General features: G+C 40.3%; 1 protein-coding gene across 3 annotated transcripts; it reads right to left on the bottom strand.

Annotated features, from left to right (window-relative positions):
- Window positions 1-1726: 1726 nt before the first annotated feature.
- On the bottom strand, window positions 1727-26291 carry TMEM50A (transmembrane protein 50A). 3 transcript variants are annotated; one of them, XR_008376897.1, is made up of 8 exons: window positions 26145-26286; window positions 24332-24437; window positions 21729-21841; window positions 15413-15480; window positions 10663-10755; window positions 8890-8959; window positions 7798-7858; window positions 2004-2061 (listed from the first exon to the last, which is right to left on the bottom strand). XR_008376897.1 is itself a non-coding variant. In XM_053576269.1 (7 exons), the coding sequence occupies exons 2-7, from the start codon at window positions 24422-24424 to the stop codon at window positions 2016-2018; spliced, it is 474 nt and encodes a 157-aa protein (XP_053432244.1). In that variant the 5' UTR covers window positions 24425-24437; window positions 26145-26291; the 3' UTR covers window positions 1727-2015. The 3 variants fall into 3 exon arrangements, 2 of the variants coding, with proteins under 2 accessions (XP_053432244.1, XP_053432245.1); XM_053576269.1 differs by lacking the exon at window positions 8890-8959 and having other exon boundaries at window positions 1727-2061; window positions 26145-26291; XM_053576270.1 differs by lacking the exon at window positions 8890-8959 and having other exon boundaries at window positions 1727-2061; window positions 26221-26286.

The raw sequence follows: 26291 nt of genomic DNA, 5'->3' as shown, positions 1-26291 counted from the left end.
CAACTGAGCAAAACAGGAAATAGTAATACAAAATAGGAAAATGAAGAATTCACTTATATCTAGTCACTGCAGACGTAATGCTTTTATTCTAACAGTTTTACAAGGTAGTCAGTATTCCCTGAGCACATTCCCACCTACATGGGAGGGAAAGAGTTAGAGGGTGGGGATACACTGCTGCAGGTTAAAAAACTAGTTCTCAGACCTTAAGGTATCATTTAAATTTTTTTTTTTTTTTGTGTGTGTGGTTTTTGGCCGGGGCTGGGTTTGAACCCGCCACCTACGGCATATGGGACCTGCGCCCTACTCACTGAGCCACAGGCGCCGCCCGGTATCATTTAAATTTCAATGGTTTGGGCTCCCTTCTGTGTAAAAAGAGGGTAGACTTCAACCTCCGAGATTCTTCCAATTTTCACATTCTATGCACCTATGTTAAAGAAAAAAAAAAAGAGTGATTTCATGTGGGTTGCTGACATTATAGTCATTTCTTTGAGTAGCATCTTTCTCACCAGGCGCCAAGCAAAACATACAGGTTGGCAGATAATGGTAACTGACATGGAAAAGGGTTCTGCACATCTAAATCACCCAAGATATATTTTGTGTTTAGTGTTGGGCTAATTGTAGCACATTTTATGAAAGATGTCTCAAGCTGTAGTGCTGAAGAATGTGTATCCCATTTTGCCAAGGTGGGGAGCCTGAAGGGACAAAAGAGTTCCAAAGAGGAAAAGACTATGAGAGTTCCTAGTAGCTAATGTTTGTATCTAACCTAGCTGATCATTCGTGAGCGTACTGGTTCAGTACACAGATAAAATGAAACAGAACAGTCACCCTGAGTAAAAGACTAGTGTCAAATCCCTAGTCTCTTTCCTTCAACTGTGGGTGTGGGAGGTGATAGGTAAAAACTGAAAAAAGAAGTGGATCAGAACATTCGAGACCAAAGTGTAACAAAGGCAGCATTACTCTGACACTTGGGCACAGGTGGGCTAAGAGCGAAAGGATATTAGCCAGATTTAGGGAGGGAGGCCAGTCTTACACAGCTTTATGTAGGTGACTCAGGGGGAGCTGATTTCTATCAGGGACCACCAAATTGTTGTTCTCATCAGGATGTCAAAGATGTTATCTGATTTTGGGGACTTTCCTGGCAGGTCCTTCTTGCTGGAGTGTCAGCATATTTCTCTCAGGTGGGTCTATAACTCGGCTAGTCTGTAATTGGCCCGGTGCAAGGACGAGCCTATAATATGTCACTCTCTTATCTGAGTTATATCCACCTGTAACAGAGCCTCATATACTGGCTTTTCAAGATGGAGTTGGTTTGGCTAAACTAACAGAGGGACTGTCAGTGTCCCACTAGAACCATGTGTCATGACTTATACCCTCTTGCTCCCAATATACAGCAAATGGAAGAGCTTCCCACAGAAGGGATGTGGAAAGCCTGGTGGTTGGACCCTGGGGCTTCTCTCTTCTGACATGCCCATTCACCCCGTGGGAGACCTTCAAAAGCTACTTAATGCTGCATTTTTACAGAATTTTTGGTAAAACCACAGAAACTGAATACCAAGTATACCGAGAAAGAATTTTGACCACTGAATCATTTTTAAAAACAAGAAAATGTATTTCATTTAACATTTGACACAGAAAAAGGCCACAAACATGTTAAATCGTCAGAGCACTTTCCTTGTGGTTTTAGACATCAGGTGTGAGGAACACTCATATTGATGAATTCATAATGTCTTTTGTAATTTTTTATTTTTATTTTTTACAAATTATACCATGATAAAACTTGACAAAATTACTCTGTGAAATAGTTTCCTTTTACATTTTATAAGTTAGTAAAGTGTATACCACAATAGACTTGCTGTGTAAATAGGGAGTTCTCATGATTTTAGTCTTACACAACTTTAAGCTGAGACTACACTCAGAAATAGATTTAGAAAATGGCATTACAAAAAATTGGGAGTGAGCAGTAAAAAAAACAAAAACCCATGCAGGGCTGCTGTGCTGTCGGACCTCAGATGTTTTCACTGCCATAAGTCTTCAGTGCGGCCAAACTTAAAAACCAGTCCTCTGTGAATAAAATAAGAAATAGTATGTGAATACCTGAATTGGGGAAAAGAAAGAGTATGTGAGATTTTGGGAATGGTGGGAAATGAGCAACAAAGAACTAATTGATGAATTATATAAAAAATCTGATACAGAATGTATCAAAACATTGTAAGGTATTGTGGGTCACAGCATGATCACTCTCAAGTAGTGGATTCTTCCATCGTGCTCAACTGTGGTATTTGCTGCCATCTTTCCCACAACCTTAACTTGTAAGTACTGAAGACACATGTAACTGATTTTTACAAAGTTAACCAATGTTTAGCAAGTAACCATTGTATGTCTGATTTTTATCAAATTCATTCAACAAATCTTTCTTTGCATGTCCTGACGGGTTGGGTAACAAGGCTATAAATAACCCTTTTCCTCAAATTGCTCACATTCTTGATAACTTAATGTACTTTAAGTATGGTGGGGGGTGGATGAGGCATATATAGCAAGTGTTAAGGGAGCACAGAAACACAGAATCCATTCTGCCTGAATGCGTTAGAAAAGGAATTACAGAGGTGGTAATATCTGAGATCGGTTTTGATGGACAGATAGGAGTTTAAATGAGAAATTGGCAGGAACAAGAGCTACTGGGAAGATGAAGGAAGGTTTTTCAGAGAGTGGGAACAGTATATCAAAGGGGAAAGAGGAATAAAAAACCATGGGGCTCTAGGGAAAGCCCACAAGATTGGTTATGTCAAGAAACACACCCTCGGGGTGATGCCTGTGGCTCAACGGAGTAAGGCGCTAGCCCCATATGCCGGAGGTGGTGGGTTCAAACGCAGCCCCAGCCAAAAAATGCAAAAAAAGAAAAAAAGAAACACACCCTCCTAGAGGTTACAGTCAAATTTAGGTGAGGGAGTATGTATAGTTGTCCTCAAGGCTTCAACTTAAGAGGGCAATAATACGCCTAAAGAAGACATCTGAGTTGTAGTACAACAGGGAAGAGTCCATTACAGTTCCAGACAGGAGGACAGGCAATGGGCGCAGCCAGGATTTGAGAGGCCATGGCACAGGGTGGCAAATCACCCACAGGTGCCTCAGTGAGTTAAGAGCCTACAGGCTCTGTCCAGGGGCAGCCGGCACTCAGTCCCAGGCAATGGATGAAATGGGGCCTTACAGAGACGCAATCCCTCTTCACCTCCTGCTGATCCTCCAGTTTTGTCAAGAAAAGCCAAAATTCATATGTTTACATCAAATCTCTTTTTAAATGTTGGCTTAATAAAATAGAAATACTGTACAGGCTAAATAAAACAGAACTGTGGGTACAGTTTGGGTGAATAGCCACTTGTTTTAATCTCTGTGAACAGTTCAGAGTTCTGAAAAATTTGAAGATGGGACAGAATAGATCAATGCTTTGTTTCACAAGGAAAACTGAGAGAGGATAACTGAATCAGAAACAGGATGAGGACCAGGAATAGTGGGTGATGCCTATAATCCCAGCATTTTGGGAGGCTGAGGTAGGAGAATTGCTTGAGGGCAGATGTTTGAGACCAGCCTGGGCAACACAGCAAGACCCTGTCACCATCTCTACAAAAACAAAAATAAAAATATTAGGCAGGCATGGTGGCACGTTGTCTCTAGGCCCAGTTACTTAAGCGGCTGAGTAAGGAGAATTGCTTGAGCCCAGACCTGGAGGCTGCAGTAAACTATGATCGCACCACCGCACTCAAGCCAGGGTGACAGAGCAACACCCTGTTTCAAAAAAAAAAAGGATGAGCCCTGAGGCAGAAGGAGGAATCAGTTAGGGATGAGAACTGCTCAGGCAATGGATGATAAATAACAGAAATGGAAAAAAGAGGCTTCAGACCATTCACAGATTCAACAGGGCTTAGATGTCGGGTGAGTGTGAAGGAGAAACCGAAGACAGATACTGCAGTGACATAAGCTATTCTTTATTTTGTTGTCTGTTTTCCAATTACCAGTGCATACTCAAATCCACAGTTAACATGATCAACTTAAAATGGTTTCATAAGGCCTTTATGAAGGTAAATACTTCAGTGTTTTTTTAAAAATGAAAACAAAAAGGCAACCAGGAAGTAATCTGTACCCTCTCTTAGAAGTATATTGATTTCTCCTAATAAAGGATTTGATAAACCTCCAAGTGGTGATTTGATCTCTGCTCTTCTAGTTAATGTCAGACTCACAGCTATAGCAAAGAAAAACTGAAGTTGATTATTAGAAGCCTCTACTCTTCAGATAGCTTCATCAGAGAGACACAGTAACTTCACAACCCTAGGCAGCAGATTTGAACTGTCATCTGAAGAGGTTCCTGGGCGAGAGCCAATCCCTCCCACACTCTCAGATGGTCACCTTTGGTACGGACATCTGTCTATCCTGGTTTCTGAAATAGTAATTTCTAAGCTTTTACTGAATACTACTCTGCTATAAATCAGAATGGTAGGCAATCTGCTACAACTATTCTGATAACAGTATCCATTAGTTAAATTTAATTTCAGTTATTTTAGTCAATATAAGATTTTTTCAGGGCGGCACCTGTGGCTCAAGGAGTAGGGCGCCGGTCCCATATGCCGGAAGTGGCAGGTTCAAACCTAGCCCCAGCCAAAAAAAAAAAAAATATATATATATATATATATAAGATTTTTTCAAGATCATAATTTTCATAAAACCTAACTTTTTAGATTTAATAGGTGTAACAGTAACAAATGAGAAATTAACCAAACTTGTTGCAGATAAAAGCAGTTTATTATAACTACTGGGGTATAATGGCAAGTCAGTGATGAGTTTCTAAGATTTTGTGAAATGTGGTAACTACTGTACATACTTATTATTCTCTTTTTCATTGGAAGAGAGAGAAATTGTCCCACAGATTTTCCTCTCTCAATCCTCTATTCCTCTCTGCTGTAACACATTACCTTCTCTGCCAAAAGCAGCATCTCAAAGTGGAACTTAGTTTATCCCTTATCTCTGCCAGAGTAGGCAATAATTTGCCCTTTACTGTCCAGTTCTCAGTAAATCCTCTGCCCACCACTGCATCCTGAAGCTTCTCTTACCCCTGCCTCTGCCCTGGTGACACTATTTTCCTTTGGCTGCACTTGTGGGGTACTAAACCCTTACAGCATCTCTAACTCTGTGCAAGTACTGGAGCTGAGAATGCCTGGTCCTTCTTTTATAAGATGCTCAAGCCTCAGCACTGCAACTTGAAAGAAAAAGAAATATTAAATATCAGTACTCTCCCTACACATGCTACACTACCCTACAAAATAACATATGCTCAAATTTTGTATTGTAATTTGGGGGAGGTTTACTCATTTTGTAATTTTTAAGTGCAGTCTTATTTTTAAAAGGGGGCTGTGGGGGACAGCCAGGCACAGTGGCTTATGCCTGTAACCCTAGCACTTTGAGAGGCCAAGGCGGGAGAATTGTCTGAGGTCAAGACTTTAAGAGTCTGAATAAGAGTGAAATCTCGTTTCAAAAAATAGAAAAGAGAAGAGAAGAAAAAGAGAAGAGAAAGACAAGAGAAGAGAAAATAGCTGGGCCTCATGGCCCAGGTCAGTAGTCCCACACACTGGGGAGACTGAGGCAGGAGGATTGTTTGAGCCCAAGAGTTTGAGGCTGCAGTGAGATATGATTATGCCACTGTACTCCAGCCCTGGCAACAGACCAAGTATCTGTCTCAGAAAAAAGGCAGGTGAGGGAGCAAACAGAAGTTAGTATTTAGCAACTGTTTGAAGACTAGGCGGAAGGAAAAACTGTCAACTGAATTCATCCCAAATTTTAACTTTCATCATCATAGTAGCTAGAACCTCAACTTTTCTTTCTTTTTTTGGGGGGTGGGAGTGGGTGGGTCAGCATCTTACTCTGTGGCCCTGGGTACAGTCCTGTGGCACCATCATAGCTCACAGCAACCTTAAACTCTTAGGCTCAAGTGATTCTCCTGCCTCAGCCTCCCTAGTAGCTAGGATTATAGGTGGCCACCATAACACTCGACTAATTTTTCTATTTTTAGTAGAGACAAGGTCTCGCTCTTGCTCAGGTTGGCCTTGAACTCCTAAGCTCAAGTGATCCTTCCACCTCTGCCTCTCAGAGTGCTAGGATAACAGGTTAATAGGTGTGAGCCACCACAGCTGGCCTAGACCTCAACTTGGAAGTCAATCTTGGAATGAATTCTGGCTGCATGGTTTCAAGTAAGTTACCTAACTTCTCCGTGCCTGTTTCCTTACATATAAAACGGGGATAATAATGGAGCCACCTTCAAAGAGTTGTTAGAGGGACTAAAATGTACCATGAAACACTAAGAATAATGCCTCATACGCAGCAACTGCTCAATAAACTTTGGTCATTATTTTCTGCACAAAGTCAATTACTTCAACTTTTTCTTTTATAACAGTTTGAGGTTTCTCCACAAGTTTCAAGACACAAGGTATAACCCAAAGAGGCTGTACATCTTGCCACATCTAAGTTTACATTTTTCTTATTTCCAAACTTATTTTATAAAATTGCAAAAATGCTCAGTGATTGAATGGACCAGGTGTGAATAAACTGCTGACAATTATAGAAGGGCAACTATTAGGATTTTAAGAGTGGGCTGCGTGCAGTGGCTCATGTCTGCAATCTTAGCACTTTCGGAAGTGGGAAGATTGCTTGAGACCAGGAGTTCAAGACTAGCCTGAGCAGGAGTGAGACCCTGTCTCTACAAAAAATAGAAAAATTATCCAGGCATGGTGCCACGCATCTGTAGTCCCAGCTACTCTAGAAACTGAGGTAGGAGGATCCCTTACGCCCAGGAGTTTAAGGTTGCAGTGAGCTACGATGAGGCCACAGCTTGGGAGACAGAGAGACCATCTTAAAAAAAAAAAAAAAGAAAAGAAAAAAGAATAATTCAAGTAGATACAGGGCTTTTTGTTTCTTTTTTGGAAGTGAGTGGGCAGGGAGAGAGAAGAAGTCCTACGATATATAGCAGTTTGGATTAGGAATTTCTCTGAAAAATCTGATGAAAGTCACAGCCTATCTCTTCCCAGAAACAAGCAGAAAAACCTATTTCTTGCACATGAAAATGTCTGGTGATTCCTCATTTTCAGAAGCCTACCTACAGAAGGTTAGGAACTCCTGATGCAAAAGACAACTGTTTTGTGGGGTTTTTTTTCCTTTCCTTTTTTTTGTTTTTTCAGTTGGGGAACAGCAGGAATAGAAGGAAGGGAGACCCTAAGTTTCTAGGAAAGAATGAACATCAGAAAAGATTATTAGGAAAAGCATGACGGCTTTTAGGGAGTTTAGTAATCTTTTCATTTGTAATTGCATCAGCAGGATAAAAAATGTTAGGGCTTTTCCTCCACCTTAAAACTCAGTCAGCAATTCTTAAGGCACCAAAGATAGAAGAACTATAAAATAGACCAGAAACCAAAATTTAAGGAGAAATGGCTTTAGGCAGGCTTTCATTAAAAGAACTGTGAGAGATCTAGATTTAAAATAAACATTGTCAGTGTTATGTAACTAAATCTCTGTGAATCATGGTTACTCATTAAAGGGGGTGCGGTAGCAATCTTAAAAATTAATGTGTGCTCCCAAGGTTGGCGGCAAACCAATCCATGTATCAAAAATATCCTTCTCAACCTCATTATTCATTTTTTATGAAAATAACATAGAGGAGGGGCTTTGGACAGGGGTAAATTAAGCAACTAAATATAGTAAGCGACATAAAAGCAGCCATGGTTTAAAAAAAAAGATATGAATAATGCAAAATATACTTACCCAAAAAAGATGAAGGCATTCTGGAAAAATACAGCAATTCCTGGGTACACTATGGGTTTTTCTGTAAATAATTATAGCATTTAGAAGTTTATTATCTCAAAACATTTAGTTTCAGATATACTGATAATATCAGTTTTCCTACCTAGCGTAATTGATTTTTCTGATAATTATGGTTGGTTTTGAGTACTAAATGCCATAACACATATGCCAGAGTCTAGCACTGCTTTAGCAAATGATAGCGCCTTTCATTCTCTTTACAAATATTAACTGAGGGCATGCCATGTGCTGGTCCTGTTTACTATCTGAGGATACAGCCATAAACAAAACAGGCAAATTTTTTTGCCCTCATGGAGATGGCCAATATGCCGAACTGACAAGGAGAGAAAATAAAGCAGGAAAGGTATAAGAAGCATAGTGAATGATGACGTTTGGCACAGGTGGCCAGGAGACATCATGAGAAGTCGGCAGTGAGGGCGGCGCCTGTGGCTCAGTTGGTAAGGTGCTGGCCCCATATACCGAGGGTGGCGGGTTCAAACCCGGCCCCGGCCGAACTGCAACCCAGAAGTCGGCAGTGGAGTAAGGAGGTAAAGAAGTTGAGCGCAGGAGCTACACAGAAGCAGCACAGCAAGGGAAGAGCTGGTGTGTTACAGGAAGGGCCTATAGGCAAAGATGGAAAGCAGGACACAGATCAGAGAAGAGGAGTGGCTAGGCAGTGAAGATCCCACAGCAAGTCTAAGTGAGGACTCTGAGTTTTGAATGAGATGAGAAGCTATAGGAGGCTTTTGAGCAGGAAAGTGACATGAGTTGACATATTTTAATAGGATCCCTTTGGCTGCTGTGCTGAGAGGAGATTAAAGGGGGCAAGAGAAGGAACAGAGAAATCACCTAGGAGGCCCTTCCAGGAAATCAGCCAAGAGACTGTGATGGATTGAACCAGGGTGGGAACAATAGAGACGGTAAAAAGCACTGAGATTGAGGAGAGATTTTACAGCACAGTCAACAGGATCTGGGGCAGATTAGATGTGGGTGTGAGAGGAAGGGAAGTGTCATCTTTGAAAGGCCTTAACCATCCAGGGCTTTTGGCCTACATACCTGGAAGGACAAAGTAACCATTAACTTGGATGGGAAAGACGGCCAGAGGAACATTTTGTTCTGATTGTCTCTAGAATTGAAGGTGAAATTCTCATAAATTTCTCCTATTGGAGCTGTCAATGATTGCTCATTAAGCAACAAACGGGGGCCAGATGAACAGATCAACTGTCAACTTTTTTCATCTTAGAATAGCTCTAAATTAATCTGATTAACATAACAGATGATTTCTATAAGCCTTCACTATCAATCCACATTAAATAACCATTACCACTAGAATGGCTCATAAAAATGTTATAAAGGAAACTTTATAAAATTACAGATCTGTTTTTAATAATTCTCAAAGCATAATGTCTCTCCAGGAGCCTTTAGGAAAATAACAAAAGGTCTCTGTATTAACAGTTGTATCTGGAAAAGTATTATTGGTAATTTTATTTTCTTCTTTGAATTCTTTTATATTCCAAGTTCTCTATAATGAATAAGTATTATGCAATTCACGATACAAAAAGTAATTTTTTCTCTTTTTAAATATGTTGACAAAGATTTTGTAGCAGCAACAGTATGGCGTGATATCATGTTAAATGCAAAAAGCAGGGACCAACATTATATTTATATTATAATAACTAAATGAACAACATAAGAAACCAAAAGGAAATATACCAAAATAGTTAAGAGTGCTAGGATTATTGTTGTTTCTTTTTCTTTTCTTTCTCTTCTACATTTAAGGTAACTTTTTTTTTTTTTTTATAGAGACAGAGTCTCACTTTGTCGCCCTCCGCAGAGTGCTGTGGCGTCACAACTCACGACAACCTCCAGCTCTTGGGCTTAGGCGATTCTCTTGCCTCAGCCTCTCGAGTAGCTGGGCCTACAGGTGCTCACCACAACGCCTGGCTATTTTTTTTGTTGTTGCAGTTTGGTCAGGGCCGGGTTCAAAACCGCCATCCTCAGTATATGGGCCCAGCGCCCTACTCTCGGAGCCACAGGTGCCACTGATAACATGGTTTTAATAATAAATTATCTAAACAAAAATATTTGAAAATGCCTATTGTTCTTATCTATAAGATTTAAACAATTTTAATAGCAATTTAGAAAACTCATGATTTTACTCCAAAAGTGAATTTTATTCCAAGTAGTAGTAATGAAATATGAGCTAAATTAGATCTACCTTGATCAAGTTTTTGCAAAACACTAATATTGCATTTTTACTATGACAGGCATAGTGAGTTTATCAGGAACATTAAATGAGTTTCATATTTTTCTGAGGTCCTTTAACGTAAAATTCAGCCAGGAACCTAACCTTTACCAGGGCTTGTCTCAAACTGGCCTTATATAGCAGATGTGTATTAAATGTAAACTTACTTTTCTAGGTAAATGGAGAGGACATCATATAATCAGAGAGGTTTAAATGAATAAATTCCAATTCTGGGATGTTAGAGCTTTGCATGAATAGTATTCTGGCAGTCAAAACTTACTAACTAGCTAAAGAACATATATATTCTGCTTCTGAGAGTTTTGGAAGCCAAAGAAAAACAGGGTTTGGAGTTGTGTCTAATCCCTTCCAGGTTCTAGATTAGTAGGATAAATACTGAAGAAATGAATACTCTAAACATACAAAACCAAACCAAACACAGATAGAGAAGGGGAGTCCTTAGGTATAAACGCACTGCTAGTAGTTGGCCCCACCACATGGAAAAAGCTTCACTCTATAATAACCAATTGTTAATGCAAAATTCCAGTATTCCATTGAAGGAAATTATAACTTGGGTTTTCTCTTACCTTTAGCAACATAACCTCCGAAGAGAATCCACATAGACGCAATCAGAGATCCAAAGGCCAACATGAAACCAATGAACAGCCAAATGCGAGCGCCTTAAAAGAAGTAACATTTTAACAGAATTGTTTCTCACATGGCCCAGTCAGAACCTTTTAAAAAGAAAATAAAAGTCCAAACAAACAAACAAACAAAAAATACACAGTATCTTTCATCAGTGCGGATATTGGCCTTTTTCTTCTGGGTTAGTCTACATATTCCTTTTTAAAAAAATTATTATTTATTGGTCTGCATACTCTAAGTGCATATATTCACTTTCCCTAACTACCTACACTGAGAAAAACTTTACTCAACCTTCCTATAAAACAACTCATAAAACGCTTCTCCATATTTAGTGGCTCATTCTCCAGATTCAGAGGTAGCTCCTGAAATGCATACACATTTTAGGAAAGCAAAAAATTGTAGTAGAAGTCAAGTGTGACTTGAGTATTACAAGTTTTTTTTTTTGAGACAAAGTGTCAGTATGTTGCCCTCAATGAAGTGCCCTGGCGTCACAACTCACAGCAACCTCAAACTCTTGGGCTTTAGTGATTCTCTTGCCTCAGCCTCCCAAATAGCTGGGACTATAGGTGCCCGCCATAATGCCTGGCTATTTTTGGTTGCAGTTGTCATCGTTGCTTAGTAGGCCCGGGCCGGGCTCGAACCTGCCAGCCTCGGTGTATGTGGCCGGCACCCTACTCACTGAGCTATGGGCACTGAGCCAGAATTTTAATACAATTTTTTTCCTTTCTTAAAATGTGTATACATTTTTTTGGCACCCTTTGTATTTTTTTTTTTTTTGTTTTTTGTAGAGACAGAGTCTCACTTTATGGCCCTCAGTAGAGTGCCGTGGCCTCACACAGCTCACAGCAACCTCCAACTCCTGGGCTTAAGCGATTCTCTTGCCCCAGCCTCCCGTGTAGCTGGGACTACAGGCGCCCGCCACAATGCCCAGCTATTTGGCTGGGGCCGGGTTTGAACCCGCCACCCTCAGTATATGGGGCCGGCGCCTTACCGACTGAGCCACAGGCGCCGCCCCACCCTCTGTATTTTTATAAATTGTCCTACAAAGTTTAAAGTCCTCCAAAGTACACTTTCAAACAACACACATATACTTAAAAAAAATTCATATTCTGGGCAGCACCTGTGGCTCAGTGAGTAGGGCGCCGGCCCCATGTGCCGAGGGTGGGGGGTTCAAATCCGGCCCCGGCCAAACTGCAACCAAAAAATAGCCAGGCGTTGTGGCAGGCACCTGTGGTCCCAGCTGCTTGGGAGGCTGAGGCAAGAGAATCGCGTAAGCCCAAGAGCTAGAGGTTGCTTTGAGTCCTGTAATGTCATGGCACTCTACCGAGGGCGGTAAAGTGAGACTCACTCTCTACAAAAAAAAAAAAAAAATCATATTCAGTGATATATGAATCTCAAAGCTACCATATTTCACTTCCGGGGAGGTCAGGAAGCAAAGAAAATTCAAATTCACTGCACTGACACTTAGGAAAAGTGGCATTAAAATTATTTCAACATGGTTGGGTGCCATGGCTCACGCCTGTAATCCTAGCACTCTGGGAGGCCAAGGCAAGTAAGTGAATTGCTTGAGCTCAGGAGTTTGAGACCAGTCTGAGCAAGAGTGAAACCCTGTCTCTACTAAAAAGAGGAAAATTAGTTGGGTGAGGTGGTGCATGCCTGTAGTCCCAGCTATTCAGGAGGCTGAGGCAAGAAGATAGCTTGAGCCTAGGAGTTTGAGGTTGCTATGAGCTACAAGGCCACACCACTCTAGTCTGGGACAACAGAGTTAGACCCTATCTCAAAAACAAAAAAAAAATTATATTAACAGAGGAGGACAACCAACTTTTAAATCATGTTAATATTATATACTCATGAATATTTGCTATAAGTAATAAATGGAGTCATTAGATTACCTAAAATGAATTCTGGGATCAGGTCACTTTACTTAGCACAAATACAGTTTTTTTGGTTTTTTTGAGACAGAGTCTCACTCAGTTGCCCTGGGTAGAGTTCTGTGGCATCATAGCTCACAGCAACCTCAAACTTCTGGGCTCAAGCGATCCTCTTGTCTCAACCTCCTAAGTACCTAAGACAAGAGGTGCCCACCACAACACCCGGCTAGTTTTTTTTTCTATTTTTAGTAGAGACAGGGTCTCACTTTGCTCAGGCTGGAGCACAGATACATTTTAATAAAAACACTACTTAACTCAATAAAGCAGAACAAATACAAAGTTATATCCATTAATTTCTGAGTTCACCCCCAAAACATAATACAATGGCTCCAAAATAATAATCTGTGATATTAATACAAATATGTCCGGCTCTGGCCCCCCAAAGCTGTGCTAGCTAACAAAATTTTATTTAGAGGCATGACAGCCATATTCTAGTCCTAGCTCTAGCTATTATTGGCTTACTCTTATGACACTAACTACTAACATTCTTTCTTTCAGAGTTTACAAGGATATGAGTTTTCTGGTTTCATTTAAAAAAAAAAAGGCACTTGAAATCGCCAAGAGCCAGGTTTATACTTCTCGAGCTTCGTAGCTCACGAGGTGAGAATGTGATATTTAGGTCTATCATTTAAATTGCTTAATAAATATCTATCTCCTCAAATCTGCTGCGTAAACTGGACTCTGCAGGAAGTTAGGCTACATACCCTGTATTCTATCTACCTCAGCCACGGAGTCCCAAGGTAAGAGTCCTCAGTAGAGAAAGAAAGGGCTACATGAGCCCAAGCATCAACTCTAGGATTCTAATCACTTTTTTTTTTTTGAGACAGGTCTCTCTTTGTCAACCCTGGTACAGTGCCACGGCATCGCAGCTCACAGCAAGCTCCCACTCTTGGGCTCAAGCAATTCTTTTGCCTCAGCCTCCCCAGAAGCTGGGACTACAGGTACCCACCACAATGCCCAGCTATTTTTTTTTTTTAAGAGATGGGGTCTCGGGGCGGCGCCTGTGGCTCAGTCGGTAGAGCACCGGCCCCATATACCGAGGGTGGCGGGTTCAAACCCGGCCCCGGCCAAACTGCAACCAAAAAATAGCCGGGCGTTGTGGCGGGCGCCTGTAGTCCCAGCTGCTCGGGAGGCTGAGGCAAGAGAATCGCTTAAGCCCAGGAGTTGGAGGTTGCTGTGAGCTGTGTGATGCCATGGCACTCTACCGAGGGCCATAAAGTGAGACTGTCTCTACAAAAAAAAAAAAAAAAAAGAGATGGGGTCTCGCTCTAGCTCAGGTTGGTCTCCAACTCATTAGCTCAGGCAATCTGCCTACCTTAGCCTCCCAGAGTGTTGGGATTACAGGCATGAGCCATTGCACCCGGCCTCTAATCACTTTTGCAAGATGAAAAGAGTGCTAGAGATTGGTAGCACAACCATGTGAATGTACTTAATACCAAACTGTACATGTAAAATGGTTAAGAGATTTAACAGTTAAGAATTTTGACAGGGGGCAGCGCCTGTGGCTCAGTGAGTGGGGCGCCGGCCCCATGTGCTGAGGGTGGCGGGTTCAAGCCCAGCCCCGGCCAAACTGCAACAGAAGAAGTGGCCAGGTGTTGAGGCGGGCGCCTGTGGTCCCAGCTGCTCGGGAGGCTGAGGCAAGAGAATCGCCTAAGCCCAGGAGTTGGAGGTTGCTGTGAGCCGTGTGACGCCACGGCACTCTACCGAGGGCAGTACAGTGAGACTCTGTCTCTACAAAAAGAAAAAAAAAAAAAAAAGAATTTTGACAGGGTATGGTGGCTCACACCTGTAATCCTACCACTGTGGGACTCTGAGGCAGGAGGACCACTTGAGCTACGAAGCTTGAGACCAGCCTGAGCAAGAGGGAGATCCTGTCTCTACTAAAAATAGAAAAACTAGCTGGGGCTCGGCGCCTGTAGCTCAGCAGCTAGGGTGCCAGCCACATATACCGGGGCTGCAGGGTTCAAATCTAGCCCAGGCCTGCCAAACAACAATGACAACTACAACAAAAAAATAGCCGGGCATTGTGGCGGGCACCTGTAGTCCCAGCTACTTGGGAGTCTGATGCAAGAGAAATGACTCAAACCCAAGAGTTTGAGATTGCTGTGAGCTGTGACACCATTGCACTCTACTGAGGGTGACAAAATGAGACTCTGTCTCAAAAAAAAGAAAAGAAAAACTAGCTGGGTATAGTGGTACACACCTACAGTCCCAGCTACTTAGAAGACTGATGCAGGAGAATTGCTTGAGGTTGCTGTGAGCTATAATGACACTACTGCCCTCTAGCCTGGACAACAGAGTGAGACCGTTTCAAAAAAAAAAAAAAATTATGTGCTATTTTACCACAATTAAAAAAAAACCAAACATAACAGTTCTATGATTCTAAACTATTTCAAAATGCTAATTCAACCAAATAAGCTTGGAAAGAAAGGGAAGAAAATAATTTTTATAATACAGTTTAAATTACTACAAATTCTATTTTGCACATGTATTATTATATACTGTTCTCTACTGTATCTTGTATACATTGATATCTACATATTATTGCACAGGGTTATATACCTAAATCTGTGTATTCTGTACTATATAGCTAACTTTAACCAAACACCAAATTTACTCTAGGCCTTGGAGCCTGTAACTTCTCTAAACACAAGTTCATCCTTTCCCTGATCTGAAAGATTTAGACAAGTAGACTCCCATATATAATCCTCAATTTAAGGATGTAAACATGTATAGTAAGATGCTGTTTGCACCTATTTACCTGTTTGCCCCAGACAACCTTCACTGTAACTATCACCTCGGACTTGTCCATTCGATACTGCATTAATCCTGTATGAATAAAATAAAGCCAAGAAATCAGGGTCTCAGACTCCAAGATGAAACTATCCATGACATCAAGTTACCAGAAACAATAAGCTAGAGTTCCTCAAATTTAAGGTTAGGCCTCATGAGTCTTGCGTAAGCGGTTCGTATTACCTTAAGCGAGTCCCTTCACCACATATTCTAAACCAGGGTGATGGGCCTGACACTAAGAGAAAATAGCATCACCTGGTAACTTGTTTGAACAGAAAATTCTCTGATCTCATCCCAAACCTATTGATGCAGAAACTCTGGGCAAGGGGTCCAGAAATCTGAGTTTTAAGAAATCTTTCAAGTGACTTGATGCTTATTAAAATCTGAAAAGGAAATTCTCAAAATTTTATCTTGCTTAGAATAGGTAAAAAGCTATTTTAGCTGGGTTCTATCTGGTTTTCTATTTATTAGACATACTCAACACATAATCATGTATTGCAATGGCAGACAGAGAAAACGGGCGTCAGAAAAATCCTAAAATTACTTAAAATTGGCTTTGGAATGAATTTTTTATAATAATTTTACACTAATGTCCAAAGTTTATAGAAATAATATGTCAAATAAAATAATAAATTTTTGCTCTGATGATGTTATCAAAGAGAAATTCAGGTTGCAAAAACTTATTATTTCTTTTTTTTTTTTTGAGACAGAGCCTCAAGCTGTCACCCTGGGTAGAGTGTCATGGCATCACAGCTCACAGCAACCTCCAACTCCTGGGCTCAAGCGAGTCTCCTGCCTCCACCTCCCAAGTAGCTGGGACTACAGGCGCCCACCATAATGCCTGGCTATTTTTTGGTTGCAGCCGTCATTGTTGTTTATAGGGCCTGGCTGAATTTGAACCCGCCAGCTCAGGTGTATCTGGCCGGCACCTTAGCCGCTTGAGCCACAGGCGCCAAGCCAAAATCTTATTGTTTCAATTCCTGATATATGTTCTAAATTTAAGAAGTCTTTCACTGACTTTCAGAGTGCCACACTAAATTGAGATAGCCCCTAGCAGGGGGCAGTGGTACATGCCTACAGTCCCAGCTACTTGGAAGGCTGATGTGGGAGGACTGCTTGAGCCCAGGAGAGTTCAAGTCCAGCCTGAACAACATAGAGAGCCCCTGTCTCTAATAAATAAATAAGATTTAAATTTAGATTGCTTTAAATCTACATTGCTTTCTTTAGGAGTAACCTATGAAACATTTTAAATGTCATAAGAAAATGCTCCCTACCATATCAAATTAAAGTTAGAAAACATAAATTTTATATGTTATATTCCCATTTAGGTGTGCACACGTGTGTCTACCGCTAGAATATAAGTTTCATGAGGACAGGGGCCATCGTTTTCCATTTTTGTTCTATATAAAGATTTGGCACATAGTACATGCTCTATAAATGTGTTGAATATATGAGCTCTAATACTTTTTTTTCACAATAATAAAATCTTCATTTATTCATGTAAATCTAAGTTTAAGAATGATTGAAATATTTTCAGTAATCTCTATATTGTGTTAAGTTTTTTTTGTACATAAAGTAAATATATTTTATACCAGCAGCCTTCAATAAATTTCATAGTCAGATGCCATGCTCCTGTCGCCACTATTAGGTATATTTTGGAGTGAACAATCTCTATTTGTTCTCTCCAAACAAATGTTACTATTTTCATATATGTTCTCAAAGTTACTGAAAATTTACAGTATATAGGGCGGCGCCTGTGGCTCAGCGGGTAGGGCGCCGGCCCCATATGCCGAGGGTGGCGGGTTCAAACCCAGCCCCGGCCAAACTGCAACAAAAAAAAAATAGCCGGGCGTTGTGGCGGGTGCCTGTAGTCCCAGCTACTCGGGAGGCTGAGGCAAGAGAATCGCCTAAGCCCAAGGATTTGGAGGTTGCTGTGAGCTGTGTGACGCCACGGCACTCTACCGAGGGCAATAAGGTGAGACTCTGTCTCTACAAAAAAAAAAAAAAAAAAAAAGAAAATTTACAGTATATAATTGTAACAATATCTTTTCCTCAAACACTTAAAATTCGTCAGCATAAAGCCCTATAACCTGTGTGCTAAGCGTGATCTTTGTTTTGGGGGTATAGATCTTAGGACCTCTTGGTGGACAGAGCTGCTGCCACCACCGCTTCCCCCCCTCCCTATTGGACAGCCTCACACTGTTCAGATTCCAACAGCACACTTAGAGCTACCTCTGCCCCACACCCTTCCCCACTCCCCACTGCACAATTCCCTTGTCACCCTGCTCGGAATCTGATGGCCTGTGCTGGGCTACCCTTCTATGCACACTTCCCACCCTGTTTGACCAGTGGCAGCTGATTGGGGCCACCATACTCTGTCCTTCTACTGAGGGTGCCTGTCATCCCTGACCCCACCTAATTGCTTGTAGACTAGATTTTTCAGGGAGAGCAGAGGAAGAAGAGTTGAACACTACTTTAAAAATACACATATGTGTATTAGAGAAAGAGAACCAAAGAACGAACTGGTAGAACGTGTGCCAAAATGTTATGGTTTGGTGAGATTATAGGTAACAACCTCTTCTCCTTTTTTTTGCAGTTTGTTTTGGACCAGGGCCAGGTTTGAACCCGCCATATCCAGTATATGGGGCTGGCGCCCTATTCCTTGAGCCACAGGTGCCGCCCAACAACCTCTTCTTTTTTACTGATTGGCATATCCTAATTTAAAAAATTAAGAAATACAGAGTTAAAAAAAAAAAAATACAGAGTAATACAAAGAACTTTATTAGCATCTTACAGCCACAAATACATAGAATTAGTGATAACTTTATAATAAAAGAAAAAATAAAAGGTATTAATGAAAGAGTAGCTTCTCTGTGACTCCTATCCATTTGAATTATAATCAACTGTTTTAGTTTAAAAGGTCTTCTGTGTTACAAGCTGATTATTCTCTGGCACTATAATGAAAAGATGTAAGTTGAAGCCAAATAGATAATAAATGTTAATAAAAGCCTCAGAGTCAAATTTGCTATGATGTATAGCAGAAACCCAGCAGAATACGAGTTTTGCAGAAAACATTTTTGAATAGTACATTTGTTCTGACACAGTAGCTACATCTCCCTTCACATGCTCAGAGCTGCTACTGCTTCAAAAGAAAAACAAAAAAAATTTTTTTAAAGACATGAGGACAAAAGCAGGGCAAAATGAGTAATGTCCCCAAAATAAAACTTTTAAATCTGAACCAATGTTAAAATTCATACACGTGTCAGCTTTCTAAACAGATTTTAATAGTATAATTATTTCAATAAAATAAACTGCAACAAAATGGAAAGAACTAGAAAGAGCTGCTTATTGGCTGAACTTCAAAGGAAAAGACTTTATAGCCCTTTGCTATCAGTGGCAACTGAAGTCAGACATTTACTTCTGCAAATGAACAACTGCAGCTCACCCCAGTCACAGTCACACCGGCCTGTCTGAGCCACTTGCTTTTGTCTGAAAATACAAGTTATTTTGTTTACACTTAGGTAAGGATAGCAGAACTTAAAATGCATGTAATTTTGAACCCGAATTAAGTGAAAGCCTGCAGAAATGAACTAAAATTCAAGTTGCACATCTACAGAAAGCTAATCACCAGTGGAGAGGTCAGGACAGTAGCTATGTATGGTTACAGCTACAGAGGTGTCCTTCTGACAGAAACCAGAGACACTGAAGACTAGGAATGGGAGGGCCACAGATGAGAAATGGGGCTGAACATAAATTCCTTCCTCATTTCTCCTATCCTCCAGGGATCTGCAAACTTTTCCATGATCAGATAGTAAGTATTTTAGATAGTTGGGCCCACACGCTCTCTCACACCCCAAGTATACAGCCATAGGCAAGAAGTGACAGCTGGGTATGGCTGTGTTCTACTAAGACCTGATTACAAAATAGGCCTGGCCACCCCCTCTGACCTGAAGCACACCTGACAACTTCAGGCAGGGGAAAAGGATTTTTTTCCCCTAAGTAACTGAAAAAAAAAACAAACCTGAGAATACAGTAGCTAGTTAGAGTACTGATGTCAAGTATAAAGTCTTTTAAATCCTGGTATTTGGGAGGCCTGGAGCCTGAAGATTAGCTCTCTGCCCACTTATCCTACATTGGAGCTCCAACCTAGGACTGCTTTCCTTCAGCTTCTCACTGACTCCTTAAATATGAATGGACAGCCAAAGATCACCAGATCTGAGAAAAGGCCAGCAGCATGCTGAAACAGACAATCACTAGATCTGAGAAAAGGCCTGCAGCATGCTGAAACAGACAGTTGCTAATGGAAGCACTTATATTAAGAAAACAAAAAGACACTTGAAACAAGAAAAAGTCCTTGGAAGTTAAAATATGAGAACTGAAATGAAAACATTTAATAGATTGGAAGATAAAGTTGAAGTGATCTCCCGGAATATGGAACAAAAAGACAAAGGGATAGGAATTCTAAGACAATATATGAAAGACATAGAGGATCAATCTAAGAAATGCTATACCCAATAGGAGTGACGGAAAGAAAACACAGAGTATTATTATCAAAGATATAATCCAAGAAAATCCCCCAGAGCAAAGTTAATACATGAATCTTAGAAATGAGCACAGCAAGGAATAAAAATCAGATTAGCATCAGATGATCATCAACAACGCTGAATACCAAAAAACAAAGTTTTGAAGTAAAAGGACATTTAATCTAGAATTCTATATCCAACCAATCTATGAGTCAAGCATGAGGAGAGAACAGAGGCATTTTCAGATAAACAAGGGTAAGAGAGTTTACCTTCCTACACTATTTCTTAGAGTCAAAGACCCTCTAAGATGGGTCCAGCAAAATGGGTATGAAAGATGAAGAAAGAAAAACAAAAAATAAGTGATCCAAGGCTGATAAATAGAGAAAGAAATTCCTATGGTGACAGTTTTGTATTAAGCTTACACAATAATCAATTCATAATGAAATAGATGAGGGCTCCTGGGACAGAGGTATCCAGAACAAAAAGAGGTTATAATATCATTAAAAAAGGTAATTGAAAGTTTGAGAAAAATTAAAAGATGTGATAATGGTAGAAAATGCAAGAAAAGAGGAAAACAGGCAACTAGAAACTCCAGGAAAACCAACTAACTGAACCAGACTGTTATAGTCCACATAGTAACCATCTAGCATTGAAGAATGAGCTGGATCCTAAAGAAAACATTTGTTCTTTGTAACAACAACAGGCAGCCAGAAACACCAGGAAAAACAAATATAAGAAAGGTACAGATCAAGTAGGAAACCAACTAAAATACAGTATGAATTTGAGAAACTGGCCAAGTATAAGAAGAATATTTTTGAAATATATTTGAAAAATTGGACAAGTATGGGGTCATAGCATTGAAACTGCTAGAATACACCATTGGGCTTTGCAGTAAATTTTGTTCACTGGTTTTAAAATTTTTTTTCAGCAGGAATACTATTAAAATCTAAGTCAGGTCATTTCATTCCTCCGCTTGAAATCCTCCAAATGGCTTCCATTACACTCACAATGAAAGCTTCTAGTGCTTTACCAGGCCCCATACCATCTGCCCCTCCCCACCGCCTCTCTGACCTCATCCAGCACGCTTTCTCTTGATTACACTACTCCAGTCACACCCGTCTCCTTGCCAGACAGCCTTTGTACTTGCTGTCCCATCTGCCTGGAATGGTCCTCTCTTATATATGCCACAGTCCGCTCCTTCATTTTCCTCAAGTCTTTTTTCAAAATCACATTCTCAGCAGGACCTTCCTTGACTCTATTCAAAATTTCTACAACTCCTGCTGACATCTCATATCTCCTTTCTCTATTTTTTCTCCCTTGCGCTTATTATCTAACATGGTATATATTTTACTTCTCTCCCTCATTCATTAGGGTGTAAACTCCAAAAAGGCCTGGATTTTTTCCCAATTTTTTTCACTACTATATCTCTTGTACCTAGAGAACAGCCAGCGATATAAAAGCTTAATAAAGATTTGTTGAAAAAAATGAATAATCCTTTAGACAAAGTATACAGCTTCTGACCTAAATGCAAAGTTATAAATGCTGGCAGTACCGAAATAAAAAGACAAGCTGGGGGATAGAAGTTTGCAGAGGTGGAAGGAGGATTAGAAGACTGTTGCTTTTCTGTGTAAGTTCTTCTATTTGACTTTTAAATCGTGTCCAATATGTTAATTTGATAACATTAAAAAAATTCAATCTATGCAACTATACATAAACCATTTGATCTTGTGGCAAAGCAGAACCAATAACAATGACACTTACATTAGGAAGGCTATGGTTGCTATAACACCACAGGCATGGTATGAGTGGTTGAACTCTTCCATAGTGGGATAAATAACAGCTGCATCTATGATAATCCACCAGCCTGTAAAAAACTAAGACAAACAAACAAAGGTGATACCAATGAGAAATTATACCAATTTCATGTTTTACTGTGTAAAAGAAAGCAGGGTATCTAAATGAAGAGAGCTCATCTAATAAATTTCAAATTTTTCTCAATTGTTTTAGCAGCTTCTTTTTTTTTTTTTTGTAGAGACAGAGTCTCACTGTACCGCCCTTGGGTAGAGTGCCCTGGCGTCACACGGCTCACAGCAACCTCTAACTCTTGGGCTTACGCGATTCTCTTGCCTCAGCCTCCCGAGCAGCTGGGACTACAGGCACCCACCACAATGCCCAACTATTTTTTTTTTGTTGTTGTTGTTGCAGTTTGGCCGGGGCTGGGCTTGAACCCGCCACCCTCGGCATATGGGGCAGGCGCCCTACTCACTGAGCCACAGGCGCTGCCCTGTTTTAGCAGCTTCTTGCGTATAATTTGCACATGGCTGATTAAATATTAGGTACTCTTAAATTTGATAGCAATAATAATGAACTTTTTTCTACGCCTACATCAATCATTATTTTCTACTGTCCTACAAAATCTACAATCTAACTCAGTGAACTAAAAACAAGTACAATATCTCATGGCAGGAGCAAGAAAAAAAAAGTGACTTACATACAAATTCAAGGAGAGCCCAGACCCCTCAAATTTGTCCTTGGACTTTGAAAGGTCCTTGGAACCCACATTTAATAACTCTAAACAAAGCAAGACTAATCAAAAAAAAAAAGTGACTTAGATTCCACTGACAGAAGTAGCATCCTGCTGCTGATATAAACCTCCAGAAAGATATTATTAAAAATTCAAGCCGGGCGTTGTGGCAGGCGCCTGTAGTCCCAGCTACTCGGGAGGCTGAGGCAAGAGAATCGCCTAAGCCCAGGAGTTGGAGGTTGCTGTGAGCTGTGTGAGGCCACGGTACTCTACCGAGGGCCATAAAGTGAGACTCTGTCTCTACAAAAAAAAAAAAAAAAAAATTTAAGTTAATATGGGGAACAATCATTGTTGATAAAATTTTAGCTATCACCTTGGTGTTACAGAATATTAGCTCTGCAGTTCTGCTTTTGATGAATTACAGTACAGTCTATAGATGGTTTCAAGTATAATTTGAAATTCAATTTCAATACCAGATTACAGTTTATCTAATTGCATTTGATTCTGGATATCATCAAAGGCAAATATGTAACAAAAAAAACCAACAACCACATAAATTTTTTTTTTTTTTTTTGTAGAGTCAGAGTCTCACTTTATGGCCCTCGGTAGAGTGCCATGGCATCACACAGCTCACAGCAACCTCCAACTCCTGGGCTTAAGCGATTCTCTTGCCTCAGCCTCCCGAGTAGCTGGGACTACGGGCGCCCGCCACAACGCCCGGCTATTTTTTGGTTGCAGTTTGGCCAGGGCAGGGTTTGACCCCGTCACCCACGGTATATGGGGCTGGCGCCTTACAGACTGAGCCACAGGTGCTGCCCCACACAAATATTTTTTATCATGTGAGCAAATATTTACTATAAAATGGTATTAACCAAATTTTAACAAGCAGCTTAGAAGGCTTTGAAAGTAACCCCTTTTTCCATTCCTACACCCAAACCTGATCCAGTTAGTTCTGGAAACTACTACCTTCTAGCAATTATTTAAAAATGATTTTAGGCTAATCAAACTATTTTTATCAGGTTATAGACAGCTCCATACTCTATTAATGACATTTTTACTAGCTAGCATGAGTACTCATTTATTTTTTTTCTCCTTAGCTCAGTGTATTCAATACATTTTCTTCATAGAAATTTTAATCTTTAAAATTTAAAGATTAAAAATAATTTATAAAAGCAGAATACCATTTCTACATTATTAAATATTGCCATTACTTTGGACAAAATGCAGGGTAATTATTTTTCAGAGATTATAAATAACAGAGTGAGGGGAAGATGAGACACATAGAATTTATTTGTTGACTTAACATTTACTTGAGAGTATATGACATCATAAGATCATAAAACACAAATATCAGACCCTTCAAGGGATCTGAAATATTAACAAGAATTTTGGTAAGTAATTCTGTAAATTACTCCTCTGAAATGTATTTTAGTGAGTTTCCTGGGCTTTTTTTTATGAGATTAAGAAAGTTATCTGAATTATGGAGAAATGCAATCATATCTCTTGACTGGCTTTTAACCTGTCTGCTTCTCAGACACTTCCTAGTACCTTAACATACTCACAAAGAGGAGGCATAATCCATATAATGAATAAATATATAAATATGCCATTTGATTATGCCTTTTTTACCATGCAGTTAAAATATATCAATCAAGCTATAATTTCAACTCTTAAAATGGAACCAATTACTCCCCCTAAACAAAATATCAACATTTACTAAGTTCAGTGGGTCAAGGATAAAATAAATTGTACATATTTTAAAACATCCCATAGAAATCAAAACCCCCCCAAACACAAATGTACCAAAATTATGATGGCCCAAAAGATCAGAGACACTTACTAGAACACCAGCAGCAATGGAAGCAATAGTATTGCGCTTTTCCCCCCAGTCAATGCACTCTGAGCATCTTAAGCCTTCCAGAAATCCAGACATTTTTTTCAGGTCACTTAAAAACAAAACAAACAAACAACTAAAGGTACTTCCAATTACTTGCTTCAAACCTGATTTATGTTCCTGGAAAATAATTAATAGTTCAGGAATAATTTAATAAAAGTGCAATTACAAATGCTTTATTTTGGCTCTACATAGTCTTCAGAATATTTTATTTAGCTTTTGATGAATTTGCACATAACTCTGGAAAACAAAATTTGGATTTTTTTTTTTTTTTAACCTTAAAAGATGGTTCTGGTATATTTAAGTAATAAGAACAAAGGTAGGTATCCAAATATTGAAAAAATTTTAACTACTCATTGACCACCTCCTGGAAGTTGTCACGGCCTTTTTCCCAGTAGGTATTAAATTAGCTTAAGTGATATATTTAATATCACGTATACAATGATTATTAATCCGCAAGAACTCTTTTGCATCATTTTAATTCCGAACTAAGCTATTTTATGATTTTGGTATTTACAGTCTCCAGGAGCACCAACACAGTGGATAGACAAGTGATAAACTTTGGCTCTGAGTTAAAGTATGGATTCAGATGCAAAACATTTCTCTAGGAAATTTACATATTTTATTATAGAACATGAATTTCTTCACACCTAGATTAAGAAATTAAATACTGCACAGCAGGTCTCTCTCTACCCACATCACCTTTCACTTCGTTATTTTCCCTTCTCCAAGACTGCATTTTGGTGTAATTTCTTTGGAAAGAACACTCACTTTATTTCAATATCTCTATCTCTGATTCCAACAGATGTTTCCAGACAAAAGAAAGCAATTATTAATCCAAACAACAAAAACTTCGCTAATATATATGTTACCACAGTTGAACCAAAACTGTCTTAACAAATAACATAATATATTCATCTAAGCTAAGCTGTACAGATCTGGCCTGAGAGATATCCTATTATCTCTATTTGAGGGTATGAAAAAGCCCAATAACTTGCTAATACCCAAGAGACACCCAAACTCCGACAACGTGCCTAAGCACGTCCATTAAGGTACTCAGTAGCTTATGGTTGTCCCAAAACATGGCACCCTAAAAAAGAGCAACGACCTCAACTTTTAAGTTCCCTTTTAAAAAATAAATATTAAAAATCATGATTATAACCAGTGCTAATATACCTGTGGGACAAGTTCAATTTCTAAAAATTCACTCATTTTATTTTTCCCTGGGAGGATTAGAAATCCAGTATGTGCTACTTTCGGTTCATCCCAATGGCCCCGCCCCGAATCCATTTTTCTTTACATGGTTACTGGCACGCTCAAGTCCAAACCTCGCCCTCCAGACTCTGGGAATTTTAGGGCTAGGGAGTGGACTGGATAGATGTGGGAACTAATTCTAACTTGGCCACCTCCCTCCGTGTGTGAACCAGACGGGTTGCACTCTGTCTTGGAATCTGTTTGTCCAGCTCTAAAGTATAGGGACCAGATCTGGGATCTCCTAAGGAGCGGATGGCGCCCTCTGCTCCCCACTAGTCCCCCAGCCCGGCAGGGTCTGGACGCCGACGCCCTCTCCCGCCCCCGGACAGGACAGGAGGAAGTGACAGGAAGTGTCCAGTGAGGCATAGACCAAATTCAAGGTTTCCCGGAGGGTGATAGCTAGGACCCTGTCTGCATGAGACTGTTAGACAGTCCCTGGTCCGAGCCCTAGCCAGCCTGAGGCCGTTCCTCCCTTGTCCTTATTAACCGCCCGCCTGGCACTTACGTCCAGGGGCACTCTGCCCCGCCCGCGAAGTCGGTCAGGAGCTTGCAGTCGCGCCTCACCGGACTTCCTCACTTACCCCGGGTTTCAGCACGTAAAACAAAACAGCCACAGGCCGCCAGACACCCGGATGTAGCAGTCCAGCCTCTG

The sequence above is a fragment of the Nycticebus coucang genome, chromosome 22 (genome assembly GCF_027406575.1).
Source record: "Nycticebus coucang isolate mNycCou1 chromosome 22, mNycCou1.pri, whole genome shotgun sequence".
Lineage (NCBI taxonomy): Eukaryota > Metazoa > Chordata > Mammalia > Primates > Lorisidae > Nycticebus > Nycticebus coucang.
Note: the sequence above shows the minus strand (reverse complement) of the source record. Positions and strands in the feature narration are given on the sequence as shown.